Source organism: Nicotiana tabacum, chromosome 22 (genome assembly GCF_000715075.1).
Source record: "Nicotiana tabacum cultivar K326 chromosome 22, ASM71507v2, whole genome shotgun sequence".
NCBI lineage: Eukaryota > Viridiplantae > Streptophyta > Magnoliopsida > Solanales > Solanaceae > Nicotiana > Nicotiana tabacum.
Window position 1 is genome coordinate 195,890,068 of NC_134101.1, and position 23,112 is coordinate 195,913,179.

Genomic DNA, 23,112 nt, shown 5'->3' on the forward strand with positions numbered 1-23,112 from the left:
AACACAAGACATTCATCATAATGTTTTTCCCATGAGAACAACAGAGTCATCTCTCAAACTCATAAACGAAGTCACCTCTCAAATCCTTATTAATATATAAAGATAGGGTCTTGGCTATGTGTGAGCACATGATTTTTGCTTCACGGAAACTACTCCAAAAGAAATCGGAAAAGAAATAAAACAAGTTACCTTGGGTACAATTTTGAGGATTTATGTGACATTTTGATAATTGTTCTGTCCGTAAATGCTCGCCCTGCTATAGTTAGAAAATACAAAAAAAAATATACATGTTGCATACATCTAGGAAAAATGGTACATTTGGGAATTAATTAACCATTATCTGGTGTGTAAAAGCGAAAATCACAAAAATAGGCATTTTATTTTATTTTGTTGTCATGGTAATTTTATTAAATGTTTTAATTCGTGTGATAACTATTGTTAGGTGTTAATTAATGTTGGTGTAGTTTAATTGTTGGTTTTTAGAAAATTTTGTTTAATTATAAGAGGGAAAGTATCAGATTTGGGCCAAAAATTCAAACGAAAAGCAGGCCCAATCCGCTGCACTGACCCAGTCCGATCACCTGACCCTTCAGATGCACCAAACGGTGCCGTTTTGGCTCCTCAAATCAGAGTCGTTGATCTGTTGTAATCAAACGGTCCAATGCAGCCCCTGCTAAGTCGAAACGACGCTGTTTTAGGCAAGTTGATCTGAGCCGTTCACCTACATGGATCCAACAGTCCCTGGCTTCCCTCGTGACCCGACCCACTCCCTTCTTAAACCGAACCCCCACTTAACCAAACGACACCGTATGGATAAGCTCCCCTAATCCTGGCCATCGATCTTGATTGATCCAGCGGCCAGGATTACACCATCCACCCCATATATAAACCTAACCTACCACCCCACGCCCCAAACTAGACCCCCCCCCCCCCCCTCACACACTATTTACCTTCGTCCCTAGAACCCCCCCTCAAACCCTAGCCGTCTTAGGTTTCCCCCACCATAAACCTGGCCACCCGGACTCCGATGGCCACCAAAACAACACCCCTGATGCACCCAACCACCCTGAACACGAATCCACCAACCGTTTACCTCGAATCACCCTGCAACTCCTCGAATCTTCAATCGAAGATTCGAGCAACAAACAGATCTACACCCACCGACCCCAAACTCACACCACAACACCTCTTGACCTTCCTCGCCCCCTAAATGACCTTGGTTCCATTCGAATCTGACCAGAACTGAACGAATCCCAAATCAGACCCCCAATAACCCTAGAACTCAGATTTATGGGGGTCTGTCCAAATCAACAAAAGATAAGGGTCTAATAGACTTTAACCGAGGTGTTCTAAGTTGAGAACACTGCGATTAAAGTCCATTTGACCCCAAAAATGGTCGAGTCCGAGTTCGAGCCTGAGGCAGTTTTAATTTCAAATCCCTGAGGTGATTTTCCCTTTTCTTTTGTTCTCTTGTGGATTCTATCTGTCTTTCATGTTTGGTGGTTTGTTTCTGATTTTTCTGTCAAATCTGTGAACCCTGAGATAGTGTTTAGTTTGTTTTAATGTTTTATTTGATTGCCTGTTGTATATCATAGCTTGTGTAGTCGTTTAAATAAGTGTCGTCAATTAATTTGTTTAAAATCAGAGGATACATGATAATAGTTCATTGATGTTCTCCATGTATACACCAGTTCAGCATCTGCTATGCTAACTTGCAATGAACCCGTTGAATATGTTCAGTTTTTGTCTTTGAACTAGATTGCTCGTTCATTCAGTAATCCCCTGTTCTTCATAGTTGACCATGGAACCTGATTGCCACTATTTCATCATTTTTGCTCCCTGTCGTTTGTTTGATTTAAGTTGATCAGGATTGGTTCCCCAATTTGATCAACTTATTTCACCTGATTGACACCCCTTTGTAATCTGATTTTAAGTTGAACTTAGGCTGAGTATTGGATATAGCTGTAGAAATCTAGGAGATCAATCAGAAATCAGTGTTAAGCTTTAGTTGGTAAGTTCAGACAAGTAAGGCTTAGGATAGTACAGTAATATGCAAGGGTTAAGGGGTAATTCTGGGGATTTAGTAACATACTAACAGGCTGTTAAGGATGGGGTCTGCTTAGGGGTCATTCATTAAGCTTATTTTAATGACAATGGGGAACAAAACAACAAGACATGGGAATTAAGTGAGTATTATAATACACCCATGACTCTTGATTAAAACAAATAGGACAAGCATGGGGGACAACATAGTAGGGATCAATAAAGGACACTTAGTCATGGGAATCAAAGAGGTATGGGCAAGAAAAGCTGAAGGGATCGAGGCAGCCTAGGGGCTTGCCATTTCTGGCCTATTAATAGGCTGATTTTTAGAGAAAAGGGGGCTGGTTTTTTCTTTTGGCTAAAATCTTAAGAGACCAGAGAGAAAAGAAGAGGATAAAAACTGGAAATTTAACTTTAATAGAAGGAGTAGGCTAGAGTTTCCTACACTAAAGTTCAGTGGTTTTGATATTTAAGAAGGAAAAATCTGCTTCATTTTACGGTTAAAAAATCAGTATCTACCTCGGTTACTGTGGCATTGAGAGATGTGGGAATTTTTCTTGAAATCTGTGGGTCTATCTTCTGTTGCGAACTCAAGTTTTTTTTGGGTCATTTGGTGTTGTTGCATGGTATTTTCTGAAGCTGTTGTTGGGTCTTGATCTATTTGCTGGGCTGTTTTTGGTTACTGCTGTTTGCTGAATCTGCTATTGTGCTATTGCAACTGCAGCTGACTTCTTTTTCTACTCTGTTTCTGTTCCTCTATCAGGTACACGACTTTATCCTGTTTGTTGAAAGCCGAAAAAATGTGAAGCATGAATTCATGTGAAAGTTGAAGTTGAAATGGAAACCAGAAAAAGCAAATCTGTTTTGTTTAAAACCTGTTGTTACTGTTTTATTTAGTTCCTTAAGGCATTGCTGAATCTGTAATTTGTAAAATATAATTTCATCATTCTAGTTATTTGTAAGGGACTGCATAAAACTGCTAGGCGTTAGATCGTGCATTGGAGTAATGTAGTTTAGCTCGTATTCAATCAGAACTTGGCCATGTAATGAATGTTGGATATAACTTCCGATAATTTGCAAAATAGCACTTGCGGTTTGATCCCGGAAATGGCTAGTAGGTTGTTAACTAATCTCGGATTGTAGCATGATTGTTTGAGTTCTCGGTCAACTAGATCTTAGCATTAATCTTACCCTCGATTGTTACTCATAAGGTATTGCAACACTTTAAGGAAAAAGAAGCATAGTTGTAAGTCTAAGATTGTTAGCTAAGGTAACGAGCAAGAGTAGGCTCGCGTGATGTGGTGAGTTAGCAATTTCCGGTGGCTCGAATCATGCCAGGATTCCGGTACGTTTTACTCTGTAACGACATTTCAGAACTAATCGAATTTGCAGAAGTTATTAAAGGGCCCGGACTTTTCAAGCATGTTGAACTAATTAGGACTTTATTTTTTTCATATTTAGAGACAAATTTAATAGAAAACCTTAGCCACTTCTAGGATTGCCCTTTTAATAATAAGAATGAGATGAGCCTCACTGAATAAAAATGCAAAAATTGCGGGGCCCTCAGTAAATATTTGCTTTAAAATTGCTTAGATTCCGGGACGGGCCGTTTAGCAAATTTCACGGCCCTACCCAAAATAATGATACGTTAGTCGCTTTAGGCGCGTATTTAATAAATTACATTCTTAAACTCGGGTGCACATTTATGTGACCCAAATCCAAATCTCAGCGGAGTCGAAATGCGTCTTTAATCACGGGTACATTGACTATAACGTGACTTAAGATGTATTTTCACAACGTTGCAAATTCGCCCAATAATAATAATAATAATAAATAATAATAACGAATGAGACGAGCTTTGATAAACGAGAATACCCAAAGTGCGGGTCCCTCAACGGATAGTTGTTTCGGGTACTTAGATTCCGGGACGGGGCGTTTAGAAAATTTCACGGCCCTACCCAAAATAATGACACGTTAGTCGCTTTAGGCGCGTATTTAATAATGTTATCTTCTTAAACTCGGGTGCACATTTATGTGACCCAAATCCCAATCTCAACAGAGTTGAAATATGCCAACAACCACGGGTGCATTGAATGTGACGTGATTCGAGATGTGTTTCCACGATGTTGCAATTCTTGATAAAAAATAACAGTAAATGATAAAAGCGGTTAAAAGTTATAATTCGCACATAGGTTCAACATGTATAAAATCAGATAATTAAGCCGAATATGATAGTTGAGCGACCGTGCTAGAACCACGGAACTCGGGAATGCCTAACACCTTCTCCCGGGTTAACAGAATTCCTTATCCGGATTTCTGGTTCGCAGACTATAATACAGAGTCATTCTTTTCCTCGATTCGGGATTAAATTGGTGACTTGGGACACCCTAAATCTCCCATGTGGCGACTCTGAAATAAACAAACAAATCCCGTTTCGATTGTCCTTTAATTGAAAAAACTCCTTCGCCCCTCGTGGGGGCGGAAAAAGGAGGTGTGACACTATGTACTAAAACAGGTTATGAAGAAAAACCTTGTTTATTTTATATTATGTAAAAATCTGTTACAAGAAAAACAGTTATGAGAAAGTCATAGATGGATTTTAATACATGTAATAGTCAAAAAAAAAACTTGTTAAAGTTCATGAATAAATCTTGTCAAAGTTGTTTCATACAAAACATGTGTATTCCTATTTCTTTCATCGTATTATAACACCATTGTGAAGTTGAGACGTCCTCTTCATTAAGTGTCGATAAAATAAAAGGGCCCTCTTTTATAAACCTCATGTTAATATGTCATAAGAAGAATCATAAAGCATTTTCAAAGGATAAAAATGCTAAACTATTCTATAAGTCCTAAATAAGTAAGGAAAAGGCAAGGATAGAACACATTGAAGTACTAACAAAACTTCTTAATATAATTAAAAAGACTAAGTAGAAACTTAGTCAATAAAAGTTTATACAAGTGCCCCATTATGATAACTGAGGACTTTCACCAAAAAATACCTTAAAAACTAAGGGATAAAACCATCATCCAATTGAAGGGGTTAGCACATCAGAAGTTGCAATATTAATTTCACTTTCAGCCACAGGCACGGTGGCAACTTCTGAAGAAGCAGCAACAGGAACGGTTTCCGCTGAGCTTGAAATGTTAGGATCGACGAGGGAAGCAAGAGTCACGGAAGCTTCAACTTCCACAGACTGAGTCATAGAAGTTTCACCCTCTGAAGCTGGAATTGCAACATTTTCAACTTCAACTGCCATAGCAACGGCTTCTTCATTTAAAGGTTCTTCAGCCACGGGAGCTTCAATTGACGGAGAAGGAAAGTCAAGTGGTTGTTGGGTTCTCTCAATGGTCTCTAAAACTTTGGCCAACTCTGAGTTTAAATCAAAGTTTTCTTGACTGACCTCCATTAAACCATCACGACGAGAGTTTAGAAAAGCCCAACTCACCTCTATGTTAAAATTCTCCTCAAGAAGTTCATACTCCCTTTCCCACATAGCAAGATCATTCTTTAACACTTGATTTTCAGCTAAAGAGGATTCAAAGGATGCTTCAAGGGAGGCATGAGAACTCTCTAAGGTACGTACCTTATCAGAAGAGATTTTTAAATCAGCTTGAGCTTGAGTCAAGCTTTGCACTAACTCCCCTGCATACTCTTCTTTCTTGGCCAAGAGTACCTTAAGTTCTCTGATCTCTTCACTACAATTTGATAGTTGTTCTGAAAATGAACACTCAAGGCGCTCCTTATCTTTCTCAAATTGGCTTGAAGAAGCCTTGGCAACTGCTAGCTCAGAAGTCAGACCTCGCTTTTGTTGCTCCAGGAGATTTCTACTCTCTAGCAATTCTTCTATAGTTCCCTGAGCATTCTCAAACTGCTCTTTCCAATTGGCTGCTTCTAGCTGTGCTCCCCTGGCTATTTCCTCAGCCTCGTGGATAGACTTTTCAGACTCACGGGCTTTCTTTTCCAAAAGGGAAATTCTTCCCATCAATTCTGTACCAATGAGGTTAGCCTGCAGTGACAATTCATAGAAATAAGAATTTTTTTTTAAAAAAAAAACGTGTTAGTAAGTAAAGGAAGAATACCTTCAAAGTAGAATGAACAATGTCATTCATCAAAGTTAAGCAGCTATGGCTGTCCATCTTCTTCTTCTCAATATCTCCAATCAAAGGCCTAAGCCAGTCATCTGCTCCACCAGACTTCCTTAAAAGGCTGTTGTTAGCAGGAACTTCAAGCGTAACGCTCCTCATAGCCAAGCTTCTGCTACTAGAACCCTCCTCTGCATATTGAACAAAGGAAGGGGGAGCTATAGAAGGAAGAGTGGTAGAAGAAGTGAAAATAACAGGAGTCATAGGACTCGAAGCAGGTAAGGGAGTAGAAGTAAGTAAAGAGCAGGAAAAGAAGGAATAGGAACAGAGAAAGAAAGAGGAACTTCATCTAAAACTGGACCTAGTTCTCCACTTTCAAAACCACCAACGAAGAGACGATGAATAGATTCGTTGGTGTCCCTCGGAGTGGTTTCATCTTCAGAGGGAATGTGAACAGGTTCAGTAAGAGAGGCACAGACAGGGGTAACTTCAACTTCATTCTCGGAAACTATGTGTCTCCTGGCTCTTGGTCTAGCTATCAAAGAGGTGTTTTCGTCTTCATCGTCCTCAGAATCTTCTTCTACAACTTTCCTCTTTGACAGCCTAGCTTGTGTTCTCTCCACAAAAAGAGAAGTACCAGAAGAGGCTCAAAGGGCAGTAGCCACTTCGGTTGTCATTCCTCGAATAGCAAATCCTGACAAAAACAAGGATTTTAAAAAAAAAGTTAGAAAAGATAAAGAACTTGTCATACGAAAAATGATAAAGAGATGCATACCGTGAGTCTTCACTTTCCAACCATGTAAATTGGAAATGGATTTCCACGTTCTCGCCTCCATAGGCACGACTTTCATGATTAAATCTACCCAACCACGGAAATTAGGAACGGGTTCCACATCTCCCATGGTTGCTATAGAAAAGCAAAAAAGGATGAAATTAGAAAAGAAGTTTAAATTCTTAAGAGGTAAGAACGGTAAGTAAAAAAAAACTTACGAGCAAAGTTCCACTTCTTAGAGAAGGGGATATTTGTTTCACCCACCAAATCAATTGTGTGTACCGCAACATAACGAGTGTACCACCCGCGGTCCTTGTCATCTTCAGGGCTTACTAAGACCCTTTTACTTCTTGCAGTTAGAGTAAAAACTCCATTGCGAAATAACTTGGGGTGGTAAAGATGAATAAGATGGGGAAAGGAAAAATCAACACCGGCTTTAACAGATAAATACCTCAAACAAGCCACTGTTCTCCATACAAGGGGACCAATTTGTCCCAAACAAATTTTGGAAAAACGACAGAAATCAAGTATGACTGGGTCAATAGCAGGAATAAATCCCAAAGTGAAGGGGTAAGTATAAACAAAAGAAAATTCAATCCTAAAAGAAGATATTCTTTGATTTGGATTAGGGATTACTATACGAAAATCACTTCTCCAGTTGCAATCTTTTCGAACAATAGAAACCAAAGGTTCAGTGATTAAAGAAGGAAAAGTGTCAGCTTTCTCTAAATTGACAACTTGCTCACGAAGAGATTTCCTATCATTCTCAAAAGATAGGTCGTTGGGTACTATTTCCTCAACTAAAGGCTCTTGAAGAGGCTCAGGAAGTTCTTTACCTTTAGAGGAAGATTTCTTAGAGATAGAACCTCTGGAAATAGTACCGGAGCTAGAAGAAGGCATGACAGAACCAGAGGCACCACCACGAACGGATCCTAGGCTACGAAGTCTGCCCCCTCTTTCTCTTCTATGTCTCACAGGGGCATTGGGGAAGCTATCAAGAATTGGAATTCTTTTAGGGTTAGGATTCAGAGATGCCATTGTAGAGAAAAGGATGAACTCAAGGAGAAAGGAGTAGTAAAGGATCTGTTAAGGGTTTATGAAGAAAAGGACAAAGGGAAAAAGGATATATATGTATATAATAGCAACCGTCAAGCAAAGAAGTGTAATGATGGAAAGCCTATAATAAAGGCAACTATCGCTTCGTGAATATAAGGGATGAATAAACCTTGGAAAAAGGCTGCAGAATTACAAAACCAATCGGAAGGTGACACGTGTGCAGAGCATTAAATAGAAAAGACAACTGGGGCGTCAGTACTGTTATAGCATTGATTACAACAAAAAAATCCTTTTTTATGAAGGTCCACTTCCCAAATATTTAATGGATAAATAAATGGAAAGTGGGGGGACTATCTGTATTGAGAAAAAACTGAGTCTGAATATTGAAGATGACGTATCATGACACGTGGACTGGTCAAAAGGTCAAAAAGCAATAAATAGCCAAGAAGCACGGGCGACAACAGATAGGGGGGAAAGAAAGCAACATAGGTGTGGACCGTTACTAAAATAGGTACGAGTCTCGTACCTATTCGAGTCGTTTAAAGATCAAAGATCAGAAGAAGTTGAAGACACGAATCTGATGACGTAAAAGAGTCTAAATACAACATTAAATGTCAAATACGTTAGAGAATCTGAATTAAATAGAAATGATTGTGTAACATTTCTTATAAATATCATTTATTGCTCATAATTGTCTCATTAAGACAAAGGCATTATATCTTCTCCTAGAATCAACTATAAAAGGGGAAAGACTCAACATCTGTAAGGACACGAAATACTATTGAGATCTTACTGAAATACAAAACTATTTACTGTTTTACCATCATTCTCAAAAATATTTTATTTTCATCTCCTGATTATCAGTAACCCGAATTTCTTTCTAGCTTTGACCAAAGAAGTGTTTTTGGTTAAACAAATACCCAATATACTTCCAGGTCTAAAAAAGATTTTAAATTACGTCTTTTTAAATTTTTAAGTTATATTACAAGGTTAAATTTCCTTTAGATGTAAAATGTTTTTAAAAATAATTAGCAAGAAAGTAGCGTCTAACTAAATGAAAAAGAGAGAATACGTTTTATGACTATGAGAAACGAGATCATTTTTTTTGGATTTTCACCTGCAAAGAAAGTTTTATTTTCTAAAATTGAAATTTAATCTTTCTTTTTTTAAGAATAAAAATTTAGGTTATAGTATGATCACAATATCTATAATAAAAATAAAATATTTTTGGAATTTTCAATTTTTATTAGGCAAATTGACACTTGATAACTGATATCTTATAGATTCGGTTATCGAGTCGATTATCAGTTTAACATATTTATAAACCGATAAATGGTACGTTGAACCGATAATATCATAGTAGAGCTAAACCGATCGATATTACCCCTACTTGTACTTGTATGCTTTAATATATGTTGTAAGCCTTTATCAGCAACAAAAAAAATTAAAATACATTTAGAAAACTTAAGCATTACGTGATAATATATACTCCTTATTATGTAATTTGTCATTTTTAATTTATTGTATTGTCAAGAAAAAATTCTAAACTTGAATTCAAATTAGCTTTCGAAATGACCAATTTTACCTTTAAAAATTAAATCTACTTGATACATAAATTTTGACCATAAATCCTATAAACATTAGCTAAATGAGATATTTAAAGAAGAACATGTTTAACATTGCTGTCGTTGGGATTTCCTTATTTTCTCTTAATACAATTATTATCTTTCTTTAGTATTGGAATATTGGGAATTTTTTATTTTATTTTTTTATATTCAAAGTTTTTGTTTTTATTGAGCTCTTTATTTATTTGTTATTATAATAGATATATTTGAATACATAACTACCACTTATTTATAATTAATATCTTATATTTTATTCATTGAATCACCTGAGCATGACAAACAAAATTAATTTAATGTAATCATCTAATTTAATGTCGAGGAATTAAGAGCCCGTCTCGACATAAAAAAAATGAATTTTTTTCACTTTTTTTCGAAATCAGTGTTTGACCATAAATTTTTTAATTTTCACTTAAAGTTGAATTTTAAAAATTTTCGAAAATTTGAAAAATTTCAAAAAATCATTTTTTAAAATTTTCGCTCATATCACTCACGAAACTTCAAAAGCAACTCAAAATATATTTATGTCCAAATACAATTCTAATTTTCAAATATCGTTTTCACTTAAAAAAAAATTGATTTTTTTTTAATTTTACATTTCTTATGTCCAAACGCCCACTAATTCTCCCATTCAAAAGTCGTGGTTGTAAAATGATGAGCCGATGCTCTAAGTAGCAAACAATGGGCATGAGCAAGTGGGACCCATAAATAATAGTACTCCTAGTATGTTAAGGGGTGCAATTGCCTTGACAAATGTGTAAAGCAGAGGTCAGAAAGTTTGGGTGGGGCCAGGACGTGCTGTCCTCGTGAGGGACTACAATAGAATTCCTTTTGACCAATTATATTGCTCCATTTTCACTGCAATGACTAAATTACCCTTAATATCCCAAGCAGGCATGTTGACCATCAACTGCCTGCTTATACACTAAAAATATATATATAATAATAATAGATTCTAAAAAAAATTAATTTGTGCAAAAATTATTGTAGTTTAACGGTTATAGAGGTAAAATGTAATTACTTTAATATGAAAAAATAATTTTATATTTTTATTTTTTAGGAGGAAAATTCAGTAACAATACATAAAATAATCCAAACATTTAACTATTACATTGTTTCATTTGGAATGAAATCCCTTTGTCCTATGAAAAAAAAAAAAGAAAGAAAAATACGTCTGCAAATATTACACAATTTAGGTTGCTATAAGAAAAGTAGTATTTTTTCCTTTTTATTTTATGTGGCAATAGTGATTGATGCATAACAAAAGGGGCAGCTTGCTCCACAAATCATCTTGCGTTCATGTAGAATACGAAAAAAAATTACATTCCAAAAAATATAGTGTAGGTTAATTCATGTGTTCACGCAAACACCTCGCACTCATACAAACATCAATAGCTGATTCTACAAATCGAATCTGTAACTGATTGGTGCATAATTTAATAAATAAAAAAGACTCTTGATACATAAATTAAATTTGAATTTATTAAGTTTTATATATGGCAATATAAAAAATATTATTCCATCCGTTTCTGACTGGTCAAAGAGTTTATAAAAAGAGAGAAGACTTTTGAATTTGTGGTATAAAATGAGGTGCATATATTTTGTGTGGCTATAAATAATTGCATTAAGGTAAATTATTTTCAAATAAGGAAAAGAATCATTAAATTATTTTCAAATAAAGAAAAGAATCATTCTTTTTGTACGGACCAAAAAAGAAATAAATTCGTATAAATTAAAATAAAAAGAATATTAAATTACCATCAAATATCTACATGCAAGCCTCTAAAAAAATATGAAATTTATAAGCTTAAAAATATATCACGTTACCTGATATAAAATAAAAATTTATTTTCGTCTTTACTATCAACAATAGTATCGGTCCTGAATCATATAAACGGAAGGGAAGGCGGCGTAATATTTTCGGAACGAACTGAGTGAACAGGAGTCGTTGCCTTGAAGTCGTAGAACACTCTAGTGCAAAATCCAAAGGTAAATTCCAAAATAGCTTACCAGAAACGTCAAGAGGTTGTCAATCTATATGGGCGTTTGGACATAAGAATTATAAAATTCTAAAAAAATTAAAAAAATTAAATAAAAATAATATTTAAAAAATAAAATTGTATTTAAATATAAATATAATTGTTTTTGAAGTTTTACGAATGATCTAAGTAAAAAAATTTAAAAATAATTTTTAAAAATATTTTAAAGTTTCAAACAATTTTAAAATTCATAAAAATTGAAAGTTGTATGGACAAACTAATTTAAAGAAAAAAAGATCGGAAAAGAATAAAAAATTCTTATGTCCAAACGGGCTTGTATATCCAAAGAAACTGATGCACTCAAACCAAAATTAAGAAATAAGAAAAGAAGAAGATGAGAGTGCTAGTGGCGATTGACAATAGTGAAGAGAGCTTCAACGCTCTAAAATGGATCCTTGATTATCTCCTCAGGCAGCCATATCATACAACGGAGGAGGTGAAGGAGCCTTGTATAAAGCTCAGTCTTGTACATGTGATGGAGCCATTCCCTCAATACGCCTATCCTGGTACTCATGGTCTGTACTCCCTTTCTCCAAACTAACGGTTGGCTATTTTCATTTCGAGAAAATAACAAAGAGACAGACTCGTTAACAAATAATATTTTGATTTTCGACCATAGGCTTGTCGATTGAAGAAAAATAAATGAATTCAAGTGAAATAGTTTTTTTTCCGAACGTATTTGATAAGCTGGAGCCATACTGCAAGTTGCTTCATGCCATGAATAAAACGACGATTTTAGGCTTCCTAACTTGTTGATGTATTTTTGTGTTTGGGCAATAGTGATAGAATCAGCAACTCGGGCGCAAGCGCAAGAGGCGGCACGAATACTGGCGCGTGCCTCTGAAATGTGCAAAGACAAAATGGTTGGTTATTTCTCTAATCTATCCTTTAAACTTTCATAAGTTATTATGGCATTTTTTCATTTAGAAAAAGTTTTATTCAATAAAATTTGACAAACACGGGTGAAAAAGAGTGTGTGTATATATATATATTTGACATTTCAGGCGAAAAGTGTTCGTCAATTTCGATGATACATTGTGCTCTACATATTATGCTACCACAAGTCGACATGCATGCACAATTTAAGGGAATGTTCCCTTTTGTTCCTTTTTCTCAATTTTGACTCATTTTGTTTAGTAAATTTATGTTTCATGTTTAGATCAAAGCAGAAACTCTAATTCTTGAAGGTGATCCAAAGAACATACTGTGTGAAGCGACAGAAAAAATGAACATCGATCTTCTTGCAGTTGGTAGCCGTGGACTGGGCCAAATAAAAAGGTGATTTCAAACTTTCCTAATATATTTTCCGATAATGCTTTTTTGTTGAAAAACAAAACAGAATTAGCTAGTTGGTTTATATTTATTAATGCTACCTGGCCGTAAGTATTTATTAACTCAAAATACTCGCGTTTTCAGCCGAACAACAGAATCTTAGCAATTGAGTTCCCGGTCCGGAACTTTCAAACTTCAATTGGATTTTAGCAGTTAGTAACTTTTAATCACATCATTAATTTCAATGTCAACTCAATGTAGATTCGAAAGCCAGCAGCTATTTCTTTTACGCAAACCTTCAGCTCAACAACAATTCTAAAAACTCTAATTAATCCCATGGAAACACCCACCTTTTATCCTCCATCACCATTAATCCTTCTCTTTACCCTACCACCACTGCTTTTTCCAGAAGAAGAGAAGCAGAGTTTGTGTCAAACCCAGCAAAATAGAAGGAAAGTATCATTTCAATTGTCCAAAGACAGTAGTAGATAAGTACCAAAGCAACCACTCCAAAGAAAAGAAAGAGAAAATTTTCCTTAAAAAGTTAACAGAATAAGAACCCCACAAAAAATAGAATCCAAATGGAGAGAACAAAAGGAGAAGAGAGAAAAGTAGAATACAAAGAGATAAAAGCTAAAGAGAAGCCGAAAAAGTATATATATGAAGACACTCTCATACAGAGACGTGAAAAGAGAAAAAGAGATAGGTAGAGGCTGCCAAAAAGTTGTCAATTTTTACCCAGCCCGAATGTTTATAATGAATAAGGCCTTTTATTTTAAATAAGATTAAATGGGTTGTTAAATATTTTGTATTTTATAGCTTAGTGTTTTTCGGGGATTAAAATTTTTAGGACCCTTCAAAACTTATATAAATTTTTAAGACAAGAGTGTTAAGAATGGGATAGAAGGGACACTTTAAAACCCCAAAGTTTTCTTATTTACAAAAACGTCTTATTTCTCCTCCACGCCGATGGATATTTGAAACATCTCCCGTTACGTTTGAAACATCTCCCGGACGTTTGAAACTATCCCGATGGATGTTTCAACTATCCTGAGAGATGTCTCAAACATCCCAGGGATGTTTCAAACATTCCGGGAGATGTTTGAAAACATCACGGGAGATATTTCAAACAACTTTGAGATGTTTCAAACATCATGGGAGATATTTCAAACATCACGGGAGATATTCAAAATTACCCCCAACTTTTGTTATTTTTAATTTGACCCTCGAACTTCTTGTGTCCTGTATTCTTACACCAGACTTGAGAAGTCTTTTTTTTACCTCTTTTCATACGTCTACAAACCTGCATATGGGTTTTGTAAATTCCTACTACTTGTTAGATGGGATGGCATTTAGACCTAATGCTTCCAACGTGTAGTACACCGAGAAATATTATGATGTGTCTTAGTCTATAAATAAATAAATTTTGTACCGAAATTCTTTTCACTCGTATGGATAATTTTCTTTTCCTGTAAAGCCACTAATTCGATTTTATCACTAAGGTTTTGTTGCTAAACACGTTTAGAATAATTTGCTTTACATTTTTGAAGTTCACAAAAATGTGTTCATCAATTGAACATCCACAGACTTAGAATTCACTACTGTTGTGGATATCCATTTAGTACTCCATTTTCCTAAAGAGACTTACAAACCAGCAAGTAGCTAGCAACTTCTAGGAAAAGCTTACAAATAGCTTCAAGGAATTTTGTAAGTAACTTACTGAAGTATCTTATAAATTCTTGCAAGCAAGAAGTTTCAAATGGCTTGCAAGTAGCTTCGTGAAGTAGCTTGCAATAAGTTTGAAGTAGCTTACAAATAAGTTTTTGTTGTGGTGTAAACAGGGAGTTAAATTTAATTTATTTTGTGCATAAGTTTAAAGTGAAATAATATATCAGTCTTTCCTTATACTTTTCTCTGTTTTACTTGCTTTATAATGTTATTTTAAACACGTTATGAACACGACACTATGTCATCTTGCACAAAATACTTCGAAAAAATTTAAGACATGAATTTTCTTCTTTGTGCATCATGACAAATCTGGCTAAATTTGAATGCGTAACTCTGGATATTTCAGGCAAAAGTTATTTGTCATGGTATTATATTTTGAAATTCATCCTAATGAGATGTGTTTTGGAGACCTCATCAAAGATAAAAATCATGTATCAAATTAAAAATGTGCCAAAGCAATGATATTCCTAGTCCCCACCTTGATGGAGGTTTAAAAATAGGATATATTATTGTGATCCGAAGGAACCACTTATATTGTGGAATACCTGAAAGAAAGATATGACCCCGGGAAGATAGTCATGCTTTCATAAATATGTTGTGATTGGTCCATCTAAGCCAACAAGATTTTATATCAATTAGTGACTATAATTCTAATATATTCAGAATTATTTCAGAATTGAAATTATATGGACAAAATGTCATTGATATGATACGTTGGAGAAAATATTCTCCACTTTTCATGTCTCGATAATGCGCATGCAACGGCAATATCGAGAGTTGAGATTCAGGAAATATTATAAACTAATTTCACATTATTCATGGCGAAACTACATAATGAAATATTTATGAAAATCATGAAAGTTGATTTACTGATTCTATTTCATTCCTTAAAGTAAATGAGATGATACTACGTTAATCTAAGCATGAAAAAGGGTGGTATGTACTATTTGTGATCGAGGAAGAAATTCTTATCAAGATGGTCATTAAGCGCCGAAGAATACCTTTCACCACCGATAGTGAAAAATGACAAAATCATGAAGCAATGCAAATAAAATTTCAAAAACAAAATCAATGTGGAGCACGTCTTAATGTTTTGTGATGGTATTTCTTGCGCATATAAAGCATATTCAAGAATTCATGGATGAAAAATATTTGGTTTATGACGAAAAATAAATTGTGTCAGAATCATTTATGATAATTTGTTGGTATGCAATCAACAAGTGTTGCTGCATATAAATAGCATGATTATAAGTAGTGCCCTTAATATTAGTTGTAAAGTGTTTGATAAATGGCTCTATAAGGTATTTTTTACTATGAACAGGGACCGCAAAACTTTTATTCCAACTAATAGAAAATAATCATCAAAAGTTTGAGATGAGAATCTCCAACGTTATCAAGGGGAATACCCTTAATGGGATAACTCAAAAATTGGGCTCCTGATCGAACTATATGTGAGTTGCGATGATGGCACACATGAGATCATCTTGAAGATGCATTGAATTTTCTTATGTTATATGATGGTGGTGCTCGTGTCGACTTGCCTAAACTTTGAGTAATTTTAAATGGTAGGTGCTGCCTCCGACCAACATAATTACCGAGTGTTTCTACCCGACAAGATTTTGACAGATGAAAATATGTTATCTAATTTTTTTTTTGCCTCCACTGAAGTTTTAATCTGGTCTAAAAGATGCATCTCACAATAAAATTAATAACTTGTAAGAATCTTCAAGTTCTTTAATGGTTGTCCATTTTAATTTCAATGTACAAATGTATTTAAATTGATTAATATCTAGGTTATGACAAAGTATTCCTCATTGTGCTAATTTATGTAAAATTTAAGTCAGAAGACAAAATTGACTTTTTCTGAAACATATTTCTCACCGAAGGTATTCTTAGTAATATAGCGATATTCAACATTTACTTCATTTATTCTCTAAACTTGATAACTATTTTGGCGGTTATATTTAATATCTAATAAGTTTTTTTAGACAGAGAAGAATAATGCACCGTCTATAATAAGCAGGGGCGGTCCATCCATAAAGCAAGTAAAGCAACCGCTTTATGCCCCATATTTATGGAGGTCTATTTTTTGTTACACCTAATAAACTATGTATAATTTTAAAAGAGTTCTGTAAAGTGAAAAAGTTTGATTTCTTTCTTTAACAAATATAGAGAAGAAGGATTTGGAACTGCTATGATTTCTACCAAGAAAATTGCACTTGAAATGAATATCAAATCCGAATTTCGTAAGAAACGTATGATATATGGGAAGTAACAATTTGATGCGAATGTTGATAATGAAATTTCAAAAACTTTCAAAGAGTCCTTTAGAGTTGATTACTTTTATGCATAATAGACAACGTTATTTTTCACTTCAAAATAGATTTGAACAATTCCAAGCATATGAAAATATTTTTGGTTTTCTATTTGGCAGTAAAACTAAGATCATTAGTTGTTGGAAATTTGAAAAAATATTGCATTATTCTTGAATGTTCCTTAAAACACAATAATCAATTCGATATTGATGGTTTGAATTTATTTCCTGAATTAAAAGTATTAAGGAAAATAGTACAATTAGAAGATAACAGTTTAATTGATACACTTAATCAAATAAAAAAATTTAATTCTTTTCTAAATGCCTAAATTGCTTGTGGAATAATGTTACTGTTGCTTCAGCGGAAAGAAGTTTTCAAAATTAAAATTGATAAAATCTTACCTAAGAACAACAATGTCACAAGAAAGGCTTAATGTATTAGCTATATTGTCAATTGAGAAATACTTATTAGGAGTTTTTGATTATAAGAAAACTATTAATAACCTTGTATCGAAAAAAAACTAAAAAAATAGACTTAAATAAATAAATAAAAAATTTAAAAGTTAAGGTCCATCATAAAGTTTGACTTTAGGCCACAAAATTCATCGGACCGCTGCTGATAATAAGTTTGGTTCTATAAGGCAGAAATATATTGGCTCTTTGGAATCTTCAATAAAATTTGCATTACAGAAATTATAGTGACGTTTGTCTGTCCTATTAGCAAATAAGAAAAGTATTTCTGACATTTTCATATAACATGTGTTGTTCCATTGTCAATTAAATAAATGTCTTCGTGTTTGACTAAACAAAACTTGAGAAAGATCCATATATTCTTCAAAATGAAACGACATAGATAAGTGAATATTATAGTAAATGTCATTACCAAAATAAAACATGACTTGTACTTTATTTACAGGAGTCATGATCATATTAGTTAGAACAAATAACAGAAATTAACATCAATATATTTAAGTTTCCAGCTACAGATCCATCATATATATGATCTATTCCTTTTTAGAGTGTTCAAGGAAATCTACTACGACTAAGTGCATAAAGTCAATATAATCTTCAGAAATAGTGTTTCAACATTATTTTCTCTTCTTTAACATTCTTCGTAAAACTCAATCACATGCTTTGACGTACAAAAATGTATGTGATCAGTGTCCTTTTCCTTCATATCGAAAATATATACTATTTTTTAATTTTTGTTTGCATCGTTTTATGCTTTCGCCCTTCTTCACTGCTGATGTTAAAGGTATCCTTTGGTACTTACCATTATTTCTTTAACATTCTTCATAAACCTCAATCACATGCTTTGACGTACAAAAATGTATGTGATCAGTGTCCTTTTCCTTCATATCGATATTATATACTATTTTTTAATTTTTGTTTGCATCGTTTTATGCTTTCGCCCTTCTTCACTGCTGGTGTTAAAGGTATCCTTTGGTACTTACCATTATGATAAGAATTGTTTTCTCGATCACGATTGGTACTGCGACCCTTTTCATAGAGTACACAAATACTTGAGTGATTTTGGCTGGATATCCCAAATTCAATGTCACAACCCAAAATCCAACCAAAGGTCGTGATGGTGCCTACTTGCTTGCTAGGCAAGCTAATATACAACAATAATAACATAAACAAATTATTAAGTCTTAAATAGATTCATGATATAAATAACAATTCGGAGTATGCCTCAAAGCTCAATATCATAAATACAAAAGTCGAGACAAGGTCATATCTGTCTAACAACACCCGAAGTTTGGTGTCACATCACGACGAACATCTAATAAGAGTAAACGGTGTCAATCGAATAACAAGATTTGTCTGAGTACATAGATAAGGAGAGAAAATATGGGGAAGAGGACACCAAACGGATCAAGTAAAATAGCTCACCGCGAAGTCTCCACACTAAACTCCTATCAGCCAAGTGGGTACCTCTAATACGTGCCTCAGATCCTGCATAAAATGTGCAGAAGTATAGTAGGAGCACAAAATTAAAGTACTCAGTAAGTATCAAGTCTAATCTCGAAGAATTAGTTGAGCAGTCGACATAGACACTTACTAAAAGTATAATAATCAGGCGAAAACATAAATAAGATACGGAATAAAGCATGATATCACCAAATAGGCACAAAAACTAGGAATACCATATATGTAGAATTAGACATACTTTGGAGATAAAGAGATCGAAACAGATATAAAATACTTCAATTCTCGCGCAGAAACATGATGTACGTCAACCAATAGCTATATAAAAGTTACGACATCAGTCATATCATGCTCAAGATCCCTTCTCAACACGTCACAACACAAAATTCATGTGCCTCATACATGCCACGTGTCTAAAACCAAGCACCAAAAATTCGGGTGCCTACGCTCACAGAGCTCAAAGTAACATGAGTAATCTCCGGACTTCCAGGGAACAGATCCATATCCAAGCGTTGATCAATTTTACAATCAATGATCAATAGTCAAAATCAATATCCATTCATAGTCCATAGTGCCAAATTTTTTAACTTTTTACAATAATCAACTCTCCAACTCATGCATATTTGTGTGAAATAAGATAATAAAAGAGCATCGGACATAACAATAAGGATGCAGCTAAAAGTTCATATGGCTATGGCTAATCACGTGATTCAATTTATCACGACGGCTCAATGAGCTAGTTCAACGAGCATAAGTCTTAATTTTATTATTTAACATGAGCAAATTAAGTCATATAACCACCAAATCATGAAGCAATTAAGGCAAGTGTATAGCTACATATTAATAATAAAGCTCAATATAGCAAAATAATTCTCTACACGAAATTCAATAAGTTATAACCTTAAGCATGTTTTTAAGTCAAAATTATGAGTTATCACATAGTCATAGATTCAATAAAATATGGATAAGTAATTTACACAATCCAAACAAGGCATTCAAACTCTACTTGATACGATCATAACCTAGCTAGGCATATGTGCTCGTCAACTCGCATATACGTAGTTCCTAAATCCATTAAAGTAGCAAATAGATCACCTATGGGGAGAATTCCCCCATATAAGGATAGGCAAGAGACTTATCTTCGTCCGGTGAGCTTTACACAATCAACAGCCGCCTTCCGTCCAAATTTAACTCTAAACGACTCAAGTCTAGTCAAATGTAACTCAATAATGTCAAATAATGCAGTAGAAATCATTTCCAAACAACAAAGCTTCAATCCTTTATCAAATCCTCCAAAACTCAAATAAAATTCAACTTGCGCCCACGAGTCCAAATATATGATTAGATTCCAAAATTGACTCCAAATTGACCCTCATATCCCTAAAGTACATTCTTTTAAAGAGCAGACAAAATTTCAAATTTCTTTTTAAAATTTCATGTTTTAAGTTTATAAATCTATGAGAATCAAGATATATAAACAAATTAACCTCAAAGTAGTAGTAAAAATCTCCTTCAAATCGCCTCTTTCTGTGCTCCAAAACTCAAAATAATGAAAAATGAGCGAATTCCCAAAATATGTAGTGTGACAGGCAATCTTGCATCTGTAAGGTCGCATTTGTGGCTCTGTTTCCTGTCAGCCTACCCTCGCACCCGCGACTCACCATCTGCTTCCACGGCATTGTAGGTGCACATTCCACTAGCCAGTTCCCCCATCGCAGGTGCGCGACCAACTCTGCTTTTGCGACACCACATCAGCGCAATCGCCTCTCAAATGCGGCCACCCACTGGATTAAGCCCAAGCGCATGTGCGCGCAAATCCATCGCACGTCCGACTTCGCACCTGCATACTTATGCACGAGACACATGCGAGGCCTTTCGCGATCTCGTCCAATCATACCAACATGTCCCCATATCCAATTCAAACTTATCCAAAAACTCAAAACACTACAAATAACAAAAAATCCAAGAATCGAAGATAAAAATTCATCTTTTAACTTTCAAACATTCCAACTTCGCCAAATTCATCCGAACCATGCCTAAACATTTCGGATTTCAATAGAACTTTGCACACATGTTCCAATCGACTAAATGAACCAATCCAAGGTCCCGAAACAATAGGCGAAATTTGATGACACCAAAGTCAATTTCCGGTCAAACATATGAACTTTCAATCCTTCAAATTGTCAACTTTCGGCAAATAGAGCCAAAACCTTCTAGGAACCTCCAAATTCGAATCCAAACATATGTCCAAATCTAAAATCACTATATGAACCTATTGAAACCATCAAATCACCAATATGAGGTCGTCTGCTCAAAAGTCAAACCTAGGTCAACTCTTACGACTTAAGCTTCCAAAATGAGAGAAAGTGTTCCAATTCACCTATGAGCCTTCCCTAAACTAAACAAATCATCCCCGCAAGTCATCAAACATCAAAAAAAACATACGGCAAGCATAAAATAGGGGAACAGGGTCATAATACACAAATATTACATAAAACGACTTGGGTCGTTATTACATTCAAGAAGCAAACTTCCTCTGGTTAAAGAATAAGAAAAATAAAACTTTTGACAAATTTCACTCTCTTACAACCAACTATCCATTTCGAGAGCTCATGATAAAGAAATTTTTTCTATGTTGCAGGGCGTTTCTGGGAAGCGTAAGCGACTACTGTGCCCACCATGCGAAATGCCCTTTGCTTATTGTGAAGCCAACTAAGAATTTGGTTCAAGAAGTTGTTCAAGTTTAAGTATAAGAAGTTGCTGTAAGTATAGGATGCGCATAGTGCAATAAGGTAAAAGTAAAGGAAACGTTTTCTCCCCCTTCTCTCTGTTGTAGAATATGATCTGGCTGTTGTAGAATATGTAGATAGTTCATGTCATAAAAGCTTTTAAAGAATCATTTTTTTGTTCCTATTGTCCTTTAGATTGTTGATGATTATAGATAGTGTCTTTTGACGTAAAATACAATGAAGTGAGGTGTACAACACATTAACTCCACTCTCAGGCTGTCATACACCAGTATATTTGGTACACAAGTTCTTTCCGTATTCGTGTCCGTAGGGTTTAATTTTCGTTAGCGGATTGCAGACCATATTAACAACATTTTGGACTCTCTGTGGAAGAACTGCTATGCATATTAAAGAATAGAGGGAAAGTTGCTTCACTAACCACTGACACCTCCAGGCGCCATATCGTTTACTACTAAATATCTCATAAACGAAAGTATTATCAATTTAGTTAATGTACTTGATGTGTGATGCTTTTATCTCCGGCAATTCACTAGAGTTTGTCTGAATTTTAAAAGCGATCACTCTCCCCCACGACGAAGTAATTTAGAAAGACTTTTACCGGAAAGTTACCATTATATGCATAGGCATATGCTGCATTCCATTTTCTCGACAACCGCTACCGGTCTGTTAGTTTTTCCATCTCTTCGGTTCCCCGGTTTTCGTTCGAGTTGTAAGAGGCAAAAACTTGTACCACATACAATTTGGAGGACCCATTATATAATTTGGAGCCCCAGAGGTGGACCTAAGTTGGTGGCAGATGGGTTACCGAAATATGTTAAGCCTCGACAAATATATACATACATATAGGACCCATTATATAATTTAATTGTGTCCCTCAAAAATGAATGCAGGATGGTTTAGCATGGAGAATTGGCTACTTTCCGTGGCCTGCTGACCCAAGACCAAGACAGAGCCAACATCAGCACTTTGCTCTTGTTTTTCCCCCCTTTCTACTAGGTGCCCCGCTATGCTCAAATTTTGTGTCCACCTCTGCCAGAGTCCCATCCCATCAATAAGGGTGCGGCTTGAGTCAACTAATACAAATTTTTAGAAATACCTTTATCGAAGATGAAAGTTACCATTGTATCCATAGGCATTAATGAAATTAACCGCATCTCATTTTCCTGACGTCTACAGCAGCAGCAGCATTTTAAGGGGACTTAAAGAAGAGAGGTTAAAGAAAATAGTGCATATTGTCATCTTCTAAGTTTATTTACTCCACCCTCAAATTGACTCATATTTTTTTTCTTCTGAAACCTAACTCTTGGAAAAATCTACAGGTATATTACCGAAGAGTGAAAAAGTAGTTTGCCGCAACAGCAATTTACTCAACAAAGCTACTCCAGCTGTAACAATCAAGCAACAATTTGCCGTTATTTTGAACCATCTATATCTAAAAGAAAATCACAAGTCATGCAACCTGTCATAGTTGACTATTTAAATAGGTCATCATGATGAC

At 34.9% G+C, this 23,112-nt stretch overlaps 1 protein-coding gene across 4 annotated transcripts; it reads left to right on the forward strand.

Moving 5' to 3' along the window:
- Positions 1-11,874: 11,874 nt before the first annotated feature.
- On the forward strand, positions 11,875-21,774 carry LOC107760414 (uncharacterized). Of its 4 annotated transcripts, none has more exons than XM_075245152.1 (4): positions 11,875-12,124; positions 12,399-12,481; positions 12,778-12,896; positions 21,506-21,774. In XM_075245152.1, the coding sequence occupies exons 1-4, from the start codon at positions 11,953-11,955 to the stop codon at positions 21,609-21,611; spliced, it is 480 nt and encodes a 159-aa protein (XP_075101253.1). In that variant the 5' UTR covers positions 11,875-11,952; the 3' UTR covers positions 21,612-21,774. The 4 variants fall into 4 exon arrangements, with proteins under 4 accessions (XP_075101253.1, XP_075101254.1, XP_075101255.1 ...); XM_075245153.1 differs by lacking the exon at positions 21,506-21,774 and adding an exon at positions 15,940-16,283 and having other exon boundaries at positions 11,878-12,133; XM_075245154.1 differs by lacking the exon at positions 21,506-21,774 and adding an exon at positions 13,035-14,797 and having other exon boundaries at positions 11,878-12,133.
- Positions 21,775-23,112: the final 1,338 nt, after the last annotated feature.

Bases quoted from the DNA above. Each gene is read 5' to 3' on its own strand.
- LOC107760414 (XM_075245151.1), top strand. From the start codon at position 11,953: ATGAGAGTGCTAGTGGCGATTGACAATAGTGAAGAGAGCTTCAACGCT. The intron at 12,134-12,398 runs GTCTGTACTCCC...TTTGGGCAATAG, and splicing joins CGCCTATCCTGGTACTCATG to TGATAGAATCAGCAACTCGG. The intron at 12,897-21,505 runs GTGATTTCAAAC...TCTATGTTGCAG, and splicing joins GGACTGGGCCAAATAAAAAG to GGCGTTTCTGGGAAGCGTAA.